The 19214-nt window shown below is 35.1% G+C and overlaps 1 protein-coding gene across 3 annotated transcripts in view; it reads right to left on the reverse strand.

Annotated features, from left to right (window-relative positions):
* The window catches only part of CDK7 (cyclin dependent kinase 7), a 29679-nt gene extending 11341 nt beyond the window's left edge, over positions 1-18338 (reverse strand). The window contains exons 1-9 of one of the 3 annotated variants that reach the window (XM_039333715.1): positions 16421-18338; positions 14711-14770; positions 12826-12859; positions 10671-10738; positions 8647-8715; positions 6938-7048; positions 6149-6267; positions 998-1097; positions 5-91 (exon numbers count right to left, since the gene is read on the reverse strand). In XM_039333715.1, the coding sequence (XP_039189649.1) occupies positions 5-91; positions 998-1097; positions 6149-6267; positions 6938-7048; positions 8647-8715; positions 10671-10738; positions 12826-12859; positions 14711-14770; positions 16421-16480 (708 nt within the window). In that variant the 5' untranslated portion in view covers positions 16481-18338. Of the gene's footprint in view, positions 1-4; positions 92-997; positions 1098-6148; positions 6268-6937; positions 7049-8646; positions 8823-10670; positions 10739-12825; positions 12860-14710; positions 14771-16420 lie in introns of those variants that run through there. The other 2 variants (XM_039333716.1, XM_039333717.1) reach the window with 2 other exon arrangements.
* Positions 18339-19214: the final 876 nt, after the last annotated feature.

Raw genomic sequence — 19214 nt, forward strand, 5'->3', positions numbered from 1 at the left:
TTACAGGCCATTGCTCCTCTGTTGGCGTACCAAGAGTTTCAAAAATCTTGGTGAGCTGATCCAGATCAGAATCTCCTGGCAAAAATGGAACCTATAGTAAGATGAATATACTGACATTCAAAATGTTTAATTATTTGGCTTTACAAGTCTCAGGGTTTCTGAGCAATAAATTCAAGCCATGGCAATAAATTCTCTACATTGCAAGATTCTGGTTTTTTGCAATGACTGGAGAATGATTTAATTTCTTACAGATGAGAGGGAGGACTAGGATGGAGAGAAACCCTGGAATGACTGAAGTGATGAAAGAGTAGAGAAAAGGCTTCTCCAAGCAATCTGTTCACTGCCTCATCAAGAGGGACATGAGAAAGGGATTGGCAAAACGAAAAACAGAGTGTCCCACTCCAATGTGGCTCAGATGCCACCCATTATTAGTATCAATTGAAGAAAAGCAAGCCTAAACAGAAGGAACTTCTTAGGTTTCATGGAGATACCAAAGATGATTATAGAGTAGTCTTCCTCCCCTACTCACCCTCTGAAGTGTGACTGACCCTTCCCTTCAAAGCAGCTCTATTTCAATGGGCTGCTGGAGCCTGGAATAATTTGCAGGGCTCATCTGGCTTTGGTTTTTTCTTTTTTTTTCCCCCCACTATGATGAGTATGACAACTGATTTTCTCTTTTAGTAATGAGGACGCTCTGCCCTGCTTTGTACTCTACACAGTCAGTTAGGTTGGGCTCATCTATAAATATAGCTAAATAAGTAAGATACTTGTATTTGTTATGGCAGAAGGAATAACCTTCAGGAACAGCCTCTACCAAGACAATGGTTAGATAAAAGGAATCCGAGTTAGGGGCAGAACTGTAACCTAAGAAAATCTCTCAGTCAAGGCTCTCCCTAGTTCTCTCTTCTTTGTTAACACCAACAGACTGAATGATGGCGCAAGAAGTGAAATTTAATCTGTCGTGCATTTTCAGTCAAGCCCTGTCCCCCATTCTTACCCTTAGAAGCAATTCAGCCAAGATGCAGCCTACTGCCCACATATCCACACCCACTCCATACATTCTAGCTCCAAACAATAGTTCAGGTGCTCGATACCACCTGTAAAACAGGTTAACAATCAGATTACATTGTCTTCACTGAAAAGGCATATGGAAGACAAGGTACAAACTTGTCAATTTTTTTTTTCAAAGTACAAGTTTAAAACAATATAAAGAAGAAATGCAGATAAGAAATCAAATATAAACAATAAAATATGGGTGGGTAATCAACAAATCTTTAAAAAATCATGTATGAGTAATATATTCTAGTACATCTTTAAAAGCTTACCATGGTATGAGATATTTTATACCTTTTTCACAATCAAGCTATATGGAAAGAGAGAGAGAAACTACACACTTCTTCACTTTTTAAAGGATGAAAATATTTATTTAAGTAGACAGACCTTCCCTACAGATACGTACCTTAAACTTAGCTTGAAAAAAATATGAAAAAAGTTGAAGAAAAAGTAATGAACAATATAATTAATACCATTAATATCAAACCTTCAAAAACAGAGTTTCTAAAAAACCTCATGGTTTTAATTCAGCTTAAATTAACCATTAGGTTGAATGAGTCCTAACTGTAATTACCAAGATAAAAAAAATGGCCAATTCTGAAGTAACACATGCACTGAAAGTTCTTAGAAGAAAGTAAAGTTATTGGTAAGTAATAATTATATGGAAAAGATGCATAATTAGAAGATGGTAGAGGACAGGAAGGCCTGGAGGAACGTTGTCTATGGAGTCGCGATGGGGCGGACATGACTTTGCAACTAACAACAATAACACCAGGTATGGGTTCTGCTACTTATTAAAGAACAAAACTGTTTAAACAAGGGTGTAGAGAAAAGGTATAGTCACAAAGTATGCCAGTTGCAAACAGACAGGGGAACAGAGTTCATGTCTGATAATTTCCAAAGGTAGCTGAGAAATTTAGGCATAAGGCATAGATGCACAAACCCTTACACACCAGCAGAAAATGGAGTGGCTGAAAGGAGAAATGGTATATATTGCAGACCATAAAGACTCACTGCTGGCAGATGCAGGAATGAGTAACACATACTGGGGAGAAGCTATAAAAACAGCCAACTATTTAGTGAACAGGGTATGGAGTGTTGCTATCAGTGAAACTCCATATTAAATGTTGTATGGCAGGAAACCTTCATTGGCTCATCTAAGGACATTTGGCAGTTACGCCTAGGTGCATATCCCCAAAGGCACCAGAAGGAAAGGACAGAAAAAGGCCAGGAAACTTAGGTTTGTGGTATATGAGTCAGGTTCCAAAGGATATAGATTTTCAGATGGAACTAAGAAAGTTCTGCTAGTTTTGCAGAACAAAATAATTGGAACAGGGTATACACTAACACTGAAGTGTTCATGCCAACAAGTAGCGTTAGTTCTCAGGAAGGAGAGGCTACACAAAACCTAATGAAGGACGAACAGGACAGCAGGTCAGAAATAATAGGGATAGATAAGAATAGACCTGAGATAAAGAGAGAAGTTGCAGAAACACAAGAACAAGTGATCCCAAGGAGGTCTGAACTTAGTAATAAAGGTGTACCTCCTGATCGATTCACAGCAAGTGGGGTTAGAGCATATAGCGTAATGTATGAACCCCGTGATTATCAAGAAATGTTATCATTACCTCAAGGAGAAAAGGATAAATGGAAGGACACAATAATTAACTGCAGTATAAGGCAGGAATGTACACAGAGAAAAATTATTCAATTATTCAAGCTGATATGTTGACTAGGTTTTAAATCAGGGGTGTCAAACTCGCCATGTCACGTGACATGTCACGACTTTTTCCCCATTGCCGGAGCTGGGGTGAGCAGAGTTTCAGCATGACGCATCCAGCCCGTGGGCTGGCAGTTTGACACCCTTGTTTTAAATGCAGGCAAATGTAAATGTAAAAGCATTTGGGTTAACAGCTGTTTAGCTTTAAATGGGAGGAGTGTCAGGATAATAATTTAATAGCTAAACAGCTTATGTAATGATATAATGCAATGTAAGGTGGATGATACAATAATAAGAATGACTCAGCAGGTGTGTGTATCCCTTTAAGAGCCTGAGTATAAAAGGGAAAGCTTTTAATGCTGTGTTCTCTCTTGTCCGTTTCCTGCTATGTATTGGAGTTTGCTGAATTATCACCACGTGTATGTATTTTGTGTCTAGTATATTTGTAGATATTGTAATATAAACCATTTAATACAAACCACTGTTTACTGTATTTATTCCTAGGTTACCTCAGCGCAATAAGACTGTGCATGCTCTGACATCCTTCCATGTCCATTTTCCCCCCAAGATCCAAAAATGATCTTTCCCACATTCAAAACTACTCACCACCCTTGTATTCTTCACTAATTCTCTCAATACTTCAACGCAATCACATTAATCATATTTTTAGATTTGTACTTTCTTTGCCAAGTGTATATGAATACATTTATGCTTAACCACATATTCAAAACAGAATTAGTTTTCTAACTAATTCTCACCATCTGCCCTTCTAATTCATTTTTAAGTCACCTCATAGACCAATAGTTTTTTCCATACTTTCCTGTCGTGCTCCTCCCATTTGTTTTTTATAATTTAACAAAACAATTTCTTCCTCATTTGTATTCATTTAAAATGTTGCATGATTTTATACAAAATTCATTTTTATCACTGTTCAGTGGAATATGTCACTATAATAATATAACAACAATCTATAGATTCCTACTTTCATACATATAACAGATTAGATTATTCCAATTCATACTTTTAGAGATATATTTTAGTCTTTCATTCATAATTAAATCCTACATGTAATTATTAACTACATTCTCCAAGAATAGCCAACTTTTGTTAAATCCATCCTCTTTCTCTTACCTGCACTGAAACACAATGCACCTATTCTTTCTTTCAGTTATTAATGCATGCTTTGTATTATTTATTCTTCTTACATTTCAAGACACAATCTTCCATATGCCATGGGCATAATCAGATGGGCTTATAAATATTGACTACCACCATCACTATTCAACATGGCTTTGGTTCTTGAAGACTTTTACACAGCATTATTTGTAAGACAGAGAAGGTATAATCTAGTTATCAGTCACAGTTATACCCGTGCTACCTGTAACACCTTTCTAAGTTTAGGGAGAAGTCATTTTTGGTGCATTTTACCCAGTATGTCACAGGCACAATCAAATCTGGTACAAGGTTTATTTCCAGCATGCTCACATTATTTTCTGCAAGCTAGGATCTTTATTGCAGAGACTATCTTGCAAGCCAAGATACTGTTGTCCATTTCCTACCAGGTATAGTCATATGAAAAAGTAATTACATCCCACATAAAGATGAAATAACTGAACAACAATAACAGCAAACCTATGAAAAACTGACTTTTAAACAATTTTAAATTTATAAAAAGATCTTAATCACTGTTTAAAATTAATCTGGCGGGAATCTAATCTTCCAATTCAGTATCATTATATATGATGAGATGGAGAGGAAATAATGATTAAAATGTTCATCTATCCCAGGATCTGAAAATATATTTAATATTATACTATAAATTAAGCTCTGTTATTAATGTACCATTATGTAATTTACTGTATTCAGCTAATGTGAAAATTAGTGTTTAGTATTAAACTAAATAAGTACCAGAAACATCTTCAGTGTCTGTTCTTCTAAAATGCTTTACATATATATCATCTTTTTCCTTTCCCCCAAAGTAAGAGATCCCCCCATTAACTATATTACAGTTCAGTCCTGACGCTCCAGCAATATTTAACATTTTCTGAGTTGGAAGGGAGAATTGCTGCATTCCCTCCTTCCCTCTCTGTAATCACACTCCAACCAGCATGTCTTTGTAAGCACACAAGATTGTGTGAGATGAAGATTTCTACTTTTCTTGTTTAGTCTCATTTATATAGAATAAACTTGGGTATTATGGGATGTTGAATCTTCTGCTTGTGTATATTATTTATCATTGTCAAAAATGATTCAAAATCACTTCTTTTCATTAGCACTGGACTAGCAAATTCCTCTTTTGTCCAGTTGGTGCTATGTATCCTACTATCATTGGCTAATTCATTGAATGAAAGAAAAGCCATTATTGCACTCAAAATATTATAACAACCATAACCTTGATTATGTCTACTGGATTAATGCATCTTGTCTTATTATATAAATCTAATTAAAACTACTATTCTGATTTTGTGTGTGGGTGCATGTGCATGCCTTTGAGTCAGTGTTGACACCTGGTAATTGCTGGAGTCACTTTTTTTGGCAAGATATTTGGAAGTGATATACCATTCCCTTCTTCCTAGGGTTGAGAGTGAATGATTGATACAAAGTCATTTGATTAGTTTCTTGCATAAAGTGGGGCTAGAACTCACATTCTTCAGGTTCTAGTGTGGTGCTTTTAACCACAACACCAAAATGGCTCTTGACTTTGCTGGCATTATAATATTTTGTGGACCAAAGTGGATTAACGGCATCTTTAAACATCAAAATTATCTGAAACATCTTCACATAACCAAGTCTATGGAGTGGCGATTAGAAGCTGTATATAAGATATGAACTATCTAATATTTTTATTTAGGTACAGTTCAAGATACATTTTGATTACCAAGAGCATAAGGCATTGAAGTAATAGTCACAGCCATACTGCTTTTCAGTATCACAAGCCAATGGAATAAGAAGCTATCTTTATGGATGTATTTTTTTTTCTGGCTGTAATCTTAGATTTGTCTGATTAAAAGATATAACATTATGTCTGTGTTCAATGTCTTTATTCAAGGAAGATGCTGTAAAAGAATTCAGAAAATCCTAAAACAAAAAAAGCATTAAAAGTATTTTCTATAAATTTCAAATGCTTTTTTATTTGTGCTTCAGAAAAAAACAGTAGTTACTAACAGTTTTTTGGATTGTAAAATATTAGTAAAACATTACTAAAAAAAAACTCCAGAGCTGAACACAGATCTTTTTTTATTCTACTCCAGGTCTAGTCCATCCATTCTGCCCCAGTGTCCATCTTATTTAATTTTCCCTCCTTCCCTAAGTTGTCACTAGACAAGCAGACAAAGTGATTAGCCTATTTGTGTGCACTGAAATTTTCTTTCTTACCTTGTTACTACTTGATGTGTATAAACTCTGTTTGGACTTCCAAAAGATTTTGCCAAACCAAAATCAGCTAGTTTTAAAACTCCATTTTCATCCAGCAACAAATTATTTGGCTTAAGGTCCTTGAAAAGAGAGATTGAGAAAAATGATAGGAGTATATTATATTCAAATGAAAATACATTTAGAAAAGGAGTAACTTTTACCACTCATAAAAGATATAAGTTAAGCTATCAAAACATGTACTTAATGAGAAATAGGTTTATAGGAAGCAGATGTTTACAATTACACACATATACGATTACACAACCAAACAGAAACAATAATACCTAAACTTTATGCTTATTTCTGTCTCCAAGGATATGTGAAGGTCCATAACTTATTAGAAACAAAAAAAAAGTTAAGACAAATAATTTTACCCAAATGATCAGTCTGTTATGTCTCTTTGTGTTGGCGACACAATTTGTTTTTCCACCATTGAAAGCATTCTGAGCAAATTACTAAAACATACCATAAATCCAAATGATATATTATTTGAAAGTATTGGCTTTGTGAGAGGTGTCATTCAGAAAGATCACCATTTCTACATTTCGCTATTAGGACAAAAATAGCAACATGACTGTAAATTATTTAGACAAATAAATGAAATTTTATTTAGATATTAACACTTCAGATTTCATTAAGGACAAGACAAGGAATTTACAAAGAGTTCCATCATTCTAGTCCCCCAACTCCTGTTTAAAGAAGACCACTGTTGGCTGGAGGTCCATTCATTTTGTCTCTAGGCTTACTTACCCTATGAAGTATCCAGTGTTCGTGTAAATATTCTAATCCCTGAAGTGTCATCAGCATATATGCTTTGATGTGGGAAGGTGTCAAAACAAGACTAGTGTCCTTTATTATAACCTGTAAAGCAATATTTATTTATTTATTTATTTATTTATGAGACTTATATACCGCTTTAAGTGCAAGCACTCTCTAAGCGGTGTACACCAGTAAGCAATGTATATATATATTTACATTGCCCCCAACAATCTGGGTCCTCATTTTACTTACCCCGGAAGGATAGAAGGCTGAGTCAACCTTGAGCCGGTGAGATTTGAACTGCTGACCTGCTGAACACAGTCAGCTAAAGTGGCCTGCAGTACTGCACTCTAATTGCTGCGCCACCTCGGCTCTTATATATATTGTAGTCAACGCAAGTTTGTGGTGAAGGGGGGCACAGAGGGAGGCTCAGTCAATTTCACTGTATATATGTTATACTTTGATAATAAAGAGTTTATTATTTTATAAACTCCAACCACTTAATAACTAAGTTTACACAAATGTCTGTATTCAAATATAGAACAGACCAATGCAGATGGTACAAAGCTTCATGTCAATAATAATGAGGAACAGCAAACATGGTTTCCAGAATAATGAATACTTTTCACCGCAGACTTACAGAAGATGAATTCTTCAATAATATTAGTAATGTGACTTTATTGAGTGACAAGGCTACTAAAGATTATATATTTTTGTGAAATCTTGATGGTGCTCCCACAAGATAACTAAGCTATACCCTGTAGTTTACAAACTCCAATGGTTGGTATCTCACTTTATGTTAAACCATAATGTGACTTGGTTTTGGCTTAGTAAGTGGTATGAACTGAGCTACAAAGTTCAGAATTATTAAATCATAGGGCATCAGTTTGTCTTAACTTAGTCTCACTGATTTCTATGGCTCTCTGCCAAACATGATTAAGCTGACCCACAGTTTCTATTTGACAAAAAGTTATCTGAGAGACACTTCATTAGAATGTTTTAGGTCTAATTTAAATGAATATCTCCTTAAGCAATTTACTCTCTTTGATAAAAGCAGTACTATCTTCAGCCCTCTGTTTCATGAACTTACTTTCTTGGACTATATCAAATAGGTTGTTTTGCAGTATGACTCAATTATGTTACTTGCCTTCAGAATAATGCACAATATTAGTATATGACTTAGAGGATAAAAACTGCTATTCCTCTATTACAGGTTTGTCAAACTGCTGGCCCATGGGCCGGACACATCACGCGGAAGCTGCGCCCACCCCATTGCCGGCAATGGCAAAACTGTCCCAATACATTGCGCGATGTCATGTGATGTTGTGAGTCTGACATATCTGCTCTAATAGAAGAAAATAGAATTAGGGACAGACACTTTCTTAGACTTAAAAGCAATATAAGATACCTCAAAAGGGTTCAATGACAAGTTAAAGTTGAAGGAAGTAATAAATGATACCTGAAAAAACTTATGAGATATATTTTCAGATATAAATCAATTCATTAGACTATTTAATAAATCAAGTGACACATTCTACTTTTCTATTCTTTTATCTAGTTCTTCCTGAAACTTTGTGACTTCTTCCTATGAGCTTTGGTTATGCACAAAGAGTGATTAGGATTAATGAGTATGTATAAAGAGTGAAACTTGCCTCTACATGCAAAGTTAAACCAGTAGAAAATGGTTTAAGCAGTCTTACCTCTAGATCAGTTTCCATAAAATCAAACACTAGACTGATGTTTGATTTATGTCCAAATGCATCAAGAAGCTGGAAGAAAAAGACATCTAGATGTTTGTAGTTCTTGTTTCATAAACGGAAATGGGTCCAGGTTTAAAGAAATCCTGAGGAAAATAACCTGCGGTGTCTTCTTCCTGCTTGGTCAATTCACAAGCAGTGTTAGTTAGCTGGGAGGCACACCAAGCTATCAGGTGATTGCTCTAGCTACTTTTACCTTTCTATGGTGTCCTGAAGCTACCTGCTGTGTCCAGGAGTGCTAACTGGAATTTTTTTTAAAATGAGGAAACTAACATCTTTTCTACACTGTCTGACAACTTCTTAAAGATATCAAATAGTGTGATGGTTCTGCCATATGTAGGGAATATTAATAGTAGAATACTAATCTGAAAGGGTGTTTGATTCTTAAATAGAATTATCTCATTATTTTATTATGATTTTATTAATGCTTGTTAATGTTGTCTATAACCCACCTTGTTACTATGTATATACTGAAAGGCAGGATAAATTTAAATAAATAATACACAAACTCGAAACAGCATTTTTGACTTCTTGGTATGCTGGCTCAACGTAAATAAAAGACTATAGAAAGGAATGTTAAAATATGTGCTAGCATTCTACTTCAATAAATAAAACATAGTTAATGTTTCTGCTCCATCTTTGCAGCTGTTTGCTCTTATCTTTGGCATCTTGAATATGTTATAATTTTCTAAATCCCACATAGCAAAAACAATAATATGATGAAAAGCTCTATTCATTCTATCTCAAGCCAAAAAGTTAGCAGAAATAAACCAATGTAAGAGGCCTTGTATATATATTACAGCAGCGAAGATGAGCTGTTTTTCTTTAACCTGCTTAACTTGCAAATGTTAATAAGTTGTATAACAGGACCATAGTGGTGAGATAATGCTGGACAATAAAGCCCTGGGTCATAGGAATGATTTCTGTTGATCTAAATATGAAATAACTAAGCACATTTACAACTGCAAAAGGTCCTACTTATCTGAGTAAAATAACCAAGGCAAAAGATTAAAACCACATTCCTGCAGTCAGGTTTCATTGCAAAGCTATAAACTAAGCTCTAAACTATTTCCTATACTTAGGACTGTCCTTAATTTTTAGATTCTGGAGCAGGGAGAGAGGCAAGAGAGAAACATTACAGTAATCATTATGCAACAAGCAGTATTCTAAAGATTTTACTGTTCTCTAAATAATAAGCTTTATTCTTTGAATCATACTCCAAACTGTTTTCCTTTTAATTTTGATCATTACTGTTGCATATTGTTACTAGTTCCTGGCCATATACTTATTCATACTGTAACATGGGGTAGATGTAGAGATTTAGAGATTGGAGCTTGCAAAACTTTTTTGACTGAAGAATATGTTTTCAATGTCTTGAGTTCCTTTGGGAAACTATTCAAATATAGCATAATAGTTAGCAAAGGCTTTCTCAGCAAGTAACCATACTCCAAAAATTCAGCACATGGGTTCATAATTAATAGCACTTTGCAATAGCAATAGCAGTTAGACTCATATACTGCCCCGTAGTGTTTTATAGCACTCTCTGGATGGTTTACAATGTCAGCATATTGCCCCCAACAACCAGGGTCCTTAATATCTGAAACCAAGGAGTTCATTGCTATTAGAAATTACATTCTTTTCTTGCAATATATATGGTTTCTTCCCACTTTAACATAATCAAGATTTACCTGAAACTGAACCATGCCATTTGCCTCTTTCATATCATCCTAATATACATGGAGTACTTCAGTGAACAGAAAGGTGCCATAGGTAAATAGCTTATATAAGAATGTAATGAAATAAGCCTAATATACAAATGGCTTTTCCAAGTCAATTTTTTTCCTATCAATTTTAGAAGATAGATTTTTCTGGGAATTCTTACATAGAAGTAGCAAGTTCTAGCCAATTATATTGACAGCAAGGTAACAACATAACAAAGATTTTTTTATATAATACTTCATACTTACTCCAATAATATTTGGATGGCTAAGCTCCTGCAGCAGTTTTATTTCTCTAAGCGCTGTTCTATTTATACCTTATTTGAAAGAACAAAAAATTAAAAGACTTTGAGGTACCTTGGCGTTTCAAAGACTGCATTGATAAGGAGTGCTCAATGCTGATACTTCTATCTTAATGATTTAGGTTCACATTTGTAATAGTGCTATGCCCATATGCTTCAACTCTAGAAATCCAGAATCTATTTGAAGTGATCAGCCCTCTTAGAAGGACCAGACTCCTGTTCTGAATCTTAGAAGACCTTAGAAGAAAATTCCCCAAGTAAGAGTTGTACAGGAATTGCTTATGTTTCTGATTTAATACTAGAATTTCCAATTAAAAAGAAAGCAAGTTTCAGAGAGATTCCTACCATTTCCTATCTTCATATACAATGGTGAATTACAGGAACTAGTTTAATAGCATCTTAAAGCAGTTTAACGATGAACACATTAAGTACAGCATGAACTTTCCTCATAAAATTTACACAAACACAGCACTCTTAAACATTTCCACTTATATCCGAGATTCACTCAAATATTACAGAAAAAAAAGAATAGAATTATATTTTACATTCTCTATATTCTGAGTGATGAGGGAAAGACTGTTTCTAGAAAAGGCTAGGTCCCTATGCATATATTCTATGATGTCACATTTCCTCCAAAATTCATTGTTTCTATAGTAGATTGTAATGGGGGAAAAGGGGAATAAGATAAGAGCTTATTTTCTATGGGGTAGTAAATTAGGTGCCCATATCTATACTGATACACTTTAAAATCTTAAATTTCCTAATTATCATTAATCAGAGTACAGTAATTACATGAGCCTGTATTATCTGTATCCACAATATCACTGCACTAACTCCTTAATAATTGCAAACTCAACAGCATGCAAACAGCCTGAAGTAATCTGCTTCAGATATCAGCTGCCCTTAATATGCAGTAAATCTTTAAGATTAATTTCAAAGGCCATGTTGTTCATTCAACCTGCTTGTGTATCAGGTGATCAACTTAAATAATTTTGTTGATGTCATCTGAGGTCCACGTTTATTAAGTTCTTACTCTTTACAAATTCTTTGTAGATGTTTATGTGAATGCAGTATACTGTATATTACTGACACCTGGATGGGCAAAGGCAACAAAGTCAAGCAGTCAAGAGATTTCTCACTCCTAGGTTTTGGGTATCTATCTATTTGATCTGGTATCAAGGCTGGTGTTAAAATCTGCTCAGTTTTTGGTGTTGGGTGACTACAATTTCCACTGAAGTCTTAGAGGTGTTAGGAAAGAGTTTGGGAGCTCATAGCCTCTGTGGCAAGTATGGGCTTGTCCCATGTAATTTGTCATAACATACAAGCAGTTGGGCTTGTTTTGTCTGAGTAGATATTATGATTTGGATACGGAAGGAAATTAAACCTGCCCTTTGTTGCGATCAGATCCCTTTCTGGTCCAGATGATATGGCAGCTACTAAAAATCCTGCAGAGCAAACAAACGTTTTGGATAGTCTACTCTATTTATGTATCCAAAAGGTTTCTGGTAGCCACCTGGTTTTTCTCAATACAGATATCCCAGGAGAAACTGATGGTGATTCCCCACTTTCATGTAGTGAAAGGATTAGAGCAGGGATCCTCAACTCCCGGTCTCTGGACCGGCACTAGTCTACAGCTTGCCAGCAAGCAAGCTGCACAAACAAGCAAAGTTCCATCCTCAGAATGCAGTCAGTATCAAAACCACACCCTCTGGTCCATGAAAAATTGTTTATCCATGGCACCGGTCCCCGGTGCCCAATAGGTTGGGGACCTCTGGATTAGAGGATTGCAAATGCATATTTTTTTTTGTCAGTATTGCTGTATTTTGGAATTGCCTCCCCTTAGAAATTAGATCAATCCTATATTGTTGGCTTTCCAGAAGCAATTAAAACAGAGATTCTCTCAGAATTTTGTGATAGGAGTTGACACCAAGAATTTTAAATTTGTCAGGATTGGTTTATTGTTTTATTTTCTCTGCTTTATTGGGGATGTTTTATGATATAGTTTTGATACATATTTTGAACTGCTGAGAGTCCCTTATTTCATCTTTCAGAAACTACCTAACCAAGCAGTGTTTTTTAAATTAGATATTTCAGATACTTACCATCTTTAGCTTCTGATCTATGTCCAAGTTTTATCTAGAATACAGAATATTTCTTTTTAACATATGCAGGTCAGAAATTGCAATAATTCAATAACAGCTTTAAAAGACAAATAACTATATCCTATGCATATAAATAAATATACATGTTTACTTATACATAAAAACTATACATAGCTACTATATTTTATTACTTCAAATATTTCAAGTGTTTGGTGCTTATGTTTTGTAGAATTACACAGTTTGCCAAACTTAATTAGATGTTACAATAAACCAGGAATCTGTTTAGAAGGCATGATATAAAAAAACCTATGGATCTATATATTGAGATTAATTGTATTCACAAATACCATTAACAACCAAGAAAGTCTATACATAGTTTACACTTATGCATAGTGAAAGTCATGATTCATATGCCAAATTTAAATTTAAATTCAGGGATCCAAAGAGTCTTAGTTAATAATGTTTATCTACCATCCCTATGGTCCAATTCTTCATTTAAAAGTAATTATGACAAACTAAAAAACTACTTTGAAGACTAAAACTTCCCTACTGCTTATGTAATAATTGGAGGAGACTTTAATGCCAGAATGGGATCCAGTGATAAGACACTGTCTACTAGTTATCATCAATGCACCAGTAAAGAAACTTCATTGCTGCAGTGTCAATTCAAAGACAATATATCTATATCTATCTATATTGGCTACTGACTACCTCCATAAACTTATTGTCCTAATTTTAATATCATAAAAGAGTTAATGTTGAATGACTATCTAGCAGAGTATAGATACTGGGAGACAGGAATGAGTACTACAGATTACATCAGTCTCAAATAACACGATTGCTTTGTTAATTTCATTCCAGGTGAGAATCAGCAGGCTAAAAAAAATTAACAGAAGATTAATGTCTGTTGGTTTCAAGACTGCAGTTTAGGGAAAAAAAATCTTTCCTCATTACTTCATTATTTATAGCACATTTAAGATAAATTATAAATTAAATAAATTTGAGAAAAACTCTTAATTTTCAGGAAAATAAGACGAATTTTTATGTTTTGATATACAAGAAACAGGCTATTTTTGTAGTGATTTCTTTTTTACTTTAATTAAATGATTTTTCCAATTTATGTTTGCAGAGGAATCCATTATCTTCTAAGGAGAATTTTTGTTTTTTTCAAATATATTCCTTTTATGTACATAAGGTATTGGTCAGACTTGCTGTATCTAAATACTGCTTCCTTTGAACTCATAGTGTAGCCTAGAACACACTAAATACTTTTTTATCTGAAAATTACAGCAGAAAATCAGTGGTAGTGGGAAAATAATTTCAGGAAACACTGCCTGCTATTGTCAATGATTTCTCTCAATTTTTTTTGGTAAGCTCTCAAGGAATACTACAGTTCTTCAGAAACAATTTGAAAATCACAGATCTAAAGTTTCATTCTACTTTATACATATTTACTGTAATATTACAATCACTAAGAAGTGAACAAAATTGGCTCAGTTAAGATACCATATCAAGCTATGGTTAAGAAAACTTCATATACAAGTAAGCCAACATTTTTAATTATGCTTTCTCAAATCCATATTTTCATGCAGTTCTAATGTTTAGATTTATCCATCATGGTCATCAGTTGGCCTGATTTACACATAGCGATAAGCCTCCTTATTAACTGATGTCCATAATACTAAATTCATATTGTTTATGATGCCAACATTACCAACATATCCATAAGAAGTACATTTGAAAATCAGGAGGAGTATTGAAAAACAACTTCAGAATATATAAACTAAATGATAGTTTAAATCTAAAAACATTGCTGCATTTTAAATTATGGTTAGAACAAAGGATGATCTGAGGAGATATAAAATACAGCCAAAATAAGACTTACTTTTTTAATAGCAACAATTTGATTTGTGTTCTTGTCTCTTGCTTTATAAACAGTAGCAAACTAAAAAGAGAGAAAATACCCTGAATGTTAAAATTTCAATTTTCCAAAGTTAAACCAACATCATTACCCAGTTTTATTTACTTGGAACACAAAGAGAGGAAACCTGTTCCTCAGATCCTGAAAATACAATTTTAAAGTATAAATAAGTATACGTTATTTATACTTTGGAAGTATAAATTGTAGTTCAGTAATTTCTGAGAAACAATAGCAGTAGCAATTAAGACTTATATACTGCTCTACAATACTCTTGAGTGGTTTACAATGTCAAATATTGCCTCCAACAATCTGGGTCTTCATTTGCCAACCTAGGAAGGATGGAAAGCTGAATCAACCTTGAGCTGGTCAGGACTGAACTCCTGACAATGGGTAGAGTTAGCCTGCAATACTGCATTCTAACCACTGCACCATCATGGCTCTTGAAGAACTGTTCTTCGCTCCATGTCTAGGAAATATGTAGTAAGATTATGCAAAACATTCAATAAAATGCAGCATATAAGCAAAACATTCATCCTAGACTATGAAAGCAAGGTGTTCTTCAGAAATCTTGAGATGTCAGCTTATGTGGTTTATGCACCAGCAACACTTTTACTGGCAGTTGCAAAGAAGCAATGGTACATAAATATGCATGCAGACGATAAGGCTAAGGTTTTGAGAGATGGAGCTTTTTTAGCATCATTGTACTTTGTGAAATATTGTTTTCAAATGCTTTGCATAGTTTTAATGTTTAGCCTTCCTATTGTTCCATGACATAATTGATAAAAATATAACATAGGCAATAAAAATAAATAATTTTTAAAATAAGTCTTTTAATAAAATCTAATACATTTCTATTCTTTAAACTAGTCAATATCAGTATCTAAGGGAAATTACAGGCTTTCAAATGTACTTCTGAAGAAAGCAAACTTAGAAGCTGCATTTGCGTTACATGCTTATTGACTGAGATAACTCAGTTTTCTCTGGTAGCGTCCAAAACAGTTACAACTTACTATGTTACACCAATATCCATCCAAAGCATGTTTTCTCACAATTAAAAATCAGAGATTAATGCAATTTGATTCCAAATTAGGGATGAGTAAGATTACTTAAACTTTGAAGCCAGAAATGCCATGTATTTCTTTCCTTGAAAAAAATGTGGCCTAGAATAAAAGAAAATGCTGAGAGAAAAAAGTGTCTAATTAGGGGAGATAAGATGCCTCTTTTGCAGGCCCTATGGCATTAAAAAAAAAATTGCACAAATATCCTGAGGACGAGATGACAAAGGCAAAAATCATTTTTTTCGCGTGTTGGTTTTGCTTCTTTATATTAAAAATAATCAAAGCACAAAAGCGAAGTGAGGCAGCAACTACGGTATGTTGGCATGACGCATACCGTTCACCGAGTTAAGTTTTCCGCCAAATATAATGTACTCCTAATTCAGACAGCCACGCTTTCACTTAGCCACTCTACCTCGCAAGGCTGTTGGGAACACAGAAAGAAGATCTTCCTAGATTCCCTTCTAAAAATAGGCAAGATGTAGATCAGAATAACCTCAAGAAAAAAAGAATATTTTCGGGCTATTCCCCTCTATATAAAAATAATAATTATTATAGTTACAGACCAGAATTACAGATAAAAGCACATTAAAAGGCAGATGAGGCCGCTATTACTTACCTGCCCCTCACCCAGAAAGTCCAATTTTTCGTAGCGTTTGGCTCGCGCTCGAGCATCCATGGCGACCCGGGGCCAGGGAAGACTGGAAAAGCGATTTAAAACGCACCGTAGCTAAAAACGATCTTTAAAACTCCAAAACCTCAAACTGCAATTCTTCTCCGCCGCTTCCGGCTTCCGGTGCAGCACTCTATGCTTGCGCATGCGCCGCACGTTGACCAAAGACGCTTCTGCAGGCCGGGTAACGGCGTCCAACGCGAAGAGGAAGAATGCACAACAGCCATTGCTGGGACTCGGCAGTCAAGGGAACGGGTGCGAAAATTGGATAACGCGCTTAGCTTGACTGAATAGCAGCGGCGGCAGTGTTCCCTTCCAAAACTTGGCATTGGAAGGAGGTGCATACTTTCTATGAGTGAAAACGCGATACAGCAATTTTCAGTTTTTAAATAACGTAATCTGCCACGTTTTGTCCTTAAATGCTTTGCGCCCGGTTTGTAATACGTTTTAACCATTGCGTTACCCTTGTAAGTGGTCATGGTACACTGAACATTTTGAGGTGGGGTGGAAAGAGAAGCAGCACTTTATAAATCTCTTAAAACTGTTCTGCTTATGCCAGTAAGGTGACCTGAAGCATGCAACAATTACAGTTTGGTTAAGTGGCCAACTATAGAATTGAGGAAATATCCCACTGACGATTAAATCTATTTGCTAATTGGTATGTATACATAGCTCTAGAATCATAATTAAAACACAATCACATTATGTCGGAGAAGATAACTATGACCAATTTATCCCTGTCATGTCTGCTATTCAAATAGTATCTGTTGGGGAGACTCTAAATTCCCTGCCAATACTTTTGACGGTTATATCGGTGTTTTTTATTCAGAGGAAAGGTAACTTCCAGCTGAAGCTTACACATAGAGTTGTGGTGTATTAAAATCTTGCCAGATTCAAATCATTCTTCAATTACAATCTGAAATCTTCGTCTATGAGTAGAGTTTGTAGGCAGTAAATTGTTTTGATGAAATATATTTCAAAGTTGATTTGCTTTCTCTTCCTTAAATTTCACCTCCAATTTGCTGCAGTTTGACTGGCCAAACCTTGAATAAAACAGTATTGTAAATGGACCTAATGGTGATTTTTTTTGAGATTTAATAGCATAATGTTCAGACAGCTCTTTTCCAGTTGTGGGGCTGATTATTGAACACTAGCAATATAGGTAGCCCTCGACTTGTCTTCATTCATTTAACAACGATTCAAAGTTATGATAGCACTGAAAAAAGTAAGTTACAACTTATCCTTGAAGTTACGAATGTTACTTCAACCCCAATGGTCAGGTGTTCATGATTTGAGTCATTGGCAACTGACTCACTGACAACACTTGCAGCATCCTGTGGTCATGTGATCTGTTTGCAATCCTTCTAGCCAGTATCTGAGAAGCACTCAATGGGGAAAGTTGTATTTATTTAATGGCAGTGGTGATTCACTTAATGACTATGGTCATAAAAGGTCATAAAATCAGGTGCAGTCACATAATGCCTGATTTAATTACTGTGCAGCTTAATGATAAATTTTCTGGTTCCAATTGTGCTTGTAAGTTGAGTACCTGTAGCAGATGCAACTAGGTCAGGCATGTCAAACTCGCGACATAGTGGAACTTTTTCCCCATTGCTGGCAATAAGGTGGGCGTGGTTTCGTGATGTGTCCAGCCCATGGGCCGGCAGTTTAACATCCCTGAACTAGGTGTTTTCACTAGGCATGTCTTGTAATTCCACTAAGAATATCCACATTCCCTCCCTGGCAATATTCATCGTTCATACAGCTTTTGCCATTTCAAAAACAGAAGTTGCTTTGCATTCAGTTTTTTGTACCGTATATGCCGGCGTATAAGACTTCCGGAAGCGCTAAACTTGGCGCCAAAGACAGGGGTCGTCTTATACGCCGAGTCGCCTTATATGCCGAAAATACTGGTAGTTTCCGGCATATAAGACAACGTTCTAGGAAGGCGACTTGGTGATAAAGACGGGGGTCGTCTTATACGCCGGGTCGCCTAATACGCCGGCATATACGGTAAGTTTGGTTGTATGTTTGGGATTATTGTCTGGCTGCATTACTTGCTTACACTTCAGCTGATGGGCAAATGGCTCAGTAGTCTCCTGCAAAATTCTGATACACATAAAACACCAGATGATGGCAAGTCTAGGTCACTCCCAAATCGTGACATTACCTGTATGCTTCAGAGACAGAATGTTTTTGTTGTGAAATGCACTGTTTAATTTCTTTCAGATACAATAATGTCCATATAGCCTGAAAAATTTGACTTTTGACTCATCATTTATTGAACATTCCTCCAGAAGTCTAGAGAATCATCTGCAAAGTATGGCTATATCTGTGCTTAAGAGATTTTGAAATGTTTTGTACTTTTTTTTATATTGACAGGCATTTCTGTAAGAATTTTTACAGAGATTGTATACTTTTAAAACCTAAGTGATGAGAATCTCATTGTCTATTGAAAGTATTTGTCAGATTTGCATCTTGCAGGACCTCATTGTTAAGTTTTAGATTAGAACAACTGTCCTTTGTTCTCCTTTAACAATTCCATACATTAAAAAGAAATTAGTGATTTATTTTTTCATTAGCAGCATATTATATGTTGGGAGACTTTATGAAATGAAATGAATGACAAATATTAGTGTTATTTACATGGGTTATATTTCTCTAGGACCCACAGAAATGTTTAGTGTTTGCAAAAATTCAGAAAATCTAAAAAAGGGCAAATACTTTTTCCATAGAAGTG

This window comes from Crotalus tigris, unplaced genomic scaffold (assembly GCF_016545835.1).
Source record: "Crotalus tigris isolate CLP2741 ecotype Arizona unplaced genomic scaffold, ASM1654583v1 scf7180000024506.7606697, whole genome shotgun sequence".
Classification (NCBI taxonomy): Eukaryota; Metazoa; Chordata; class Lepidosauria; order Squamata; family Viperidae; genus Crotalus; species Crotalus tigris.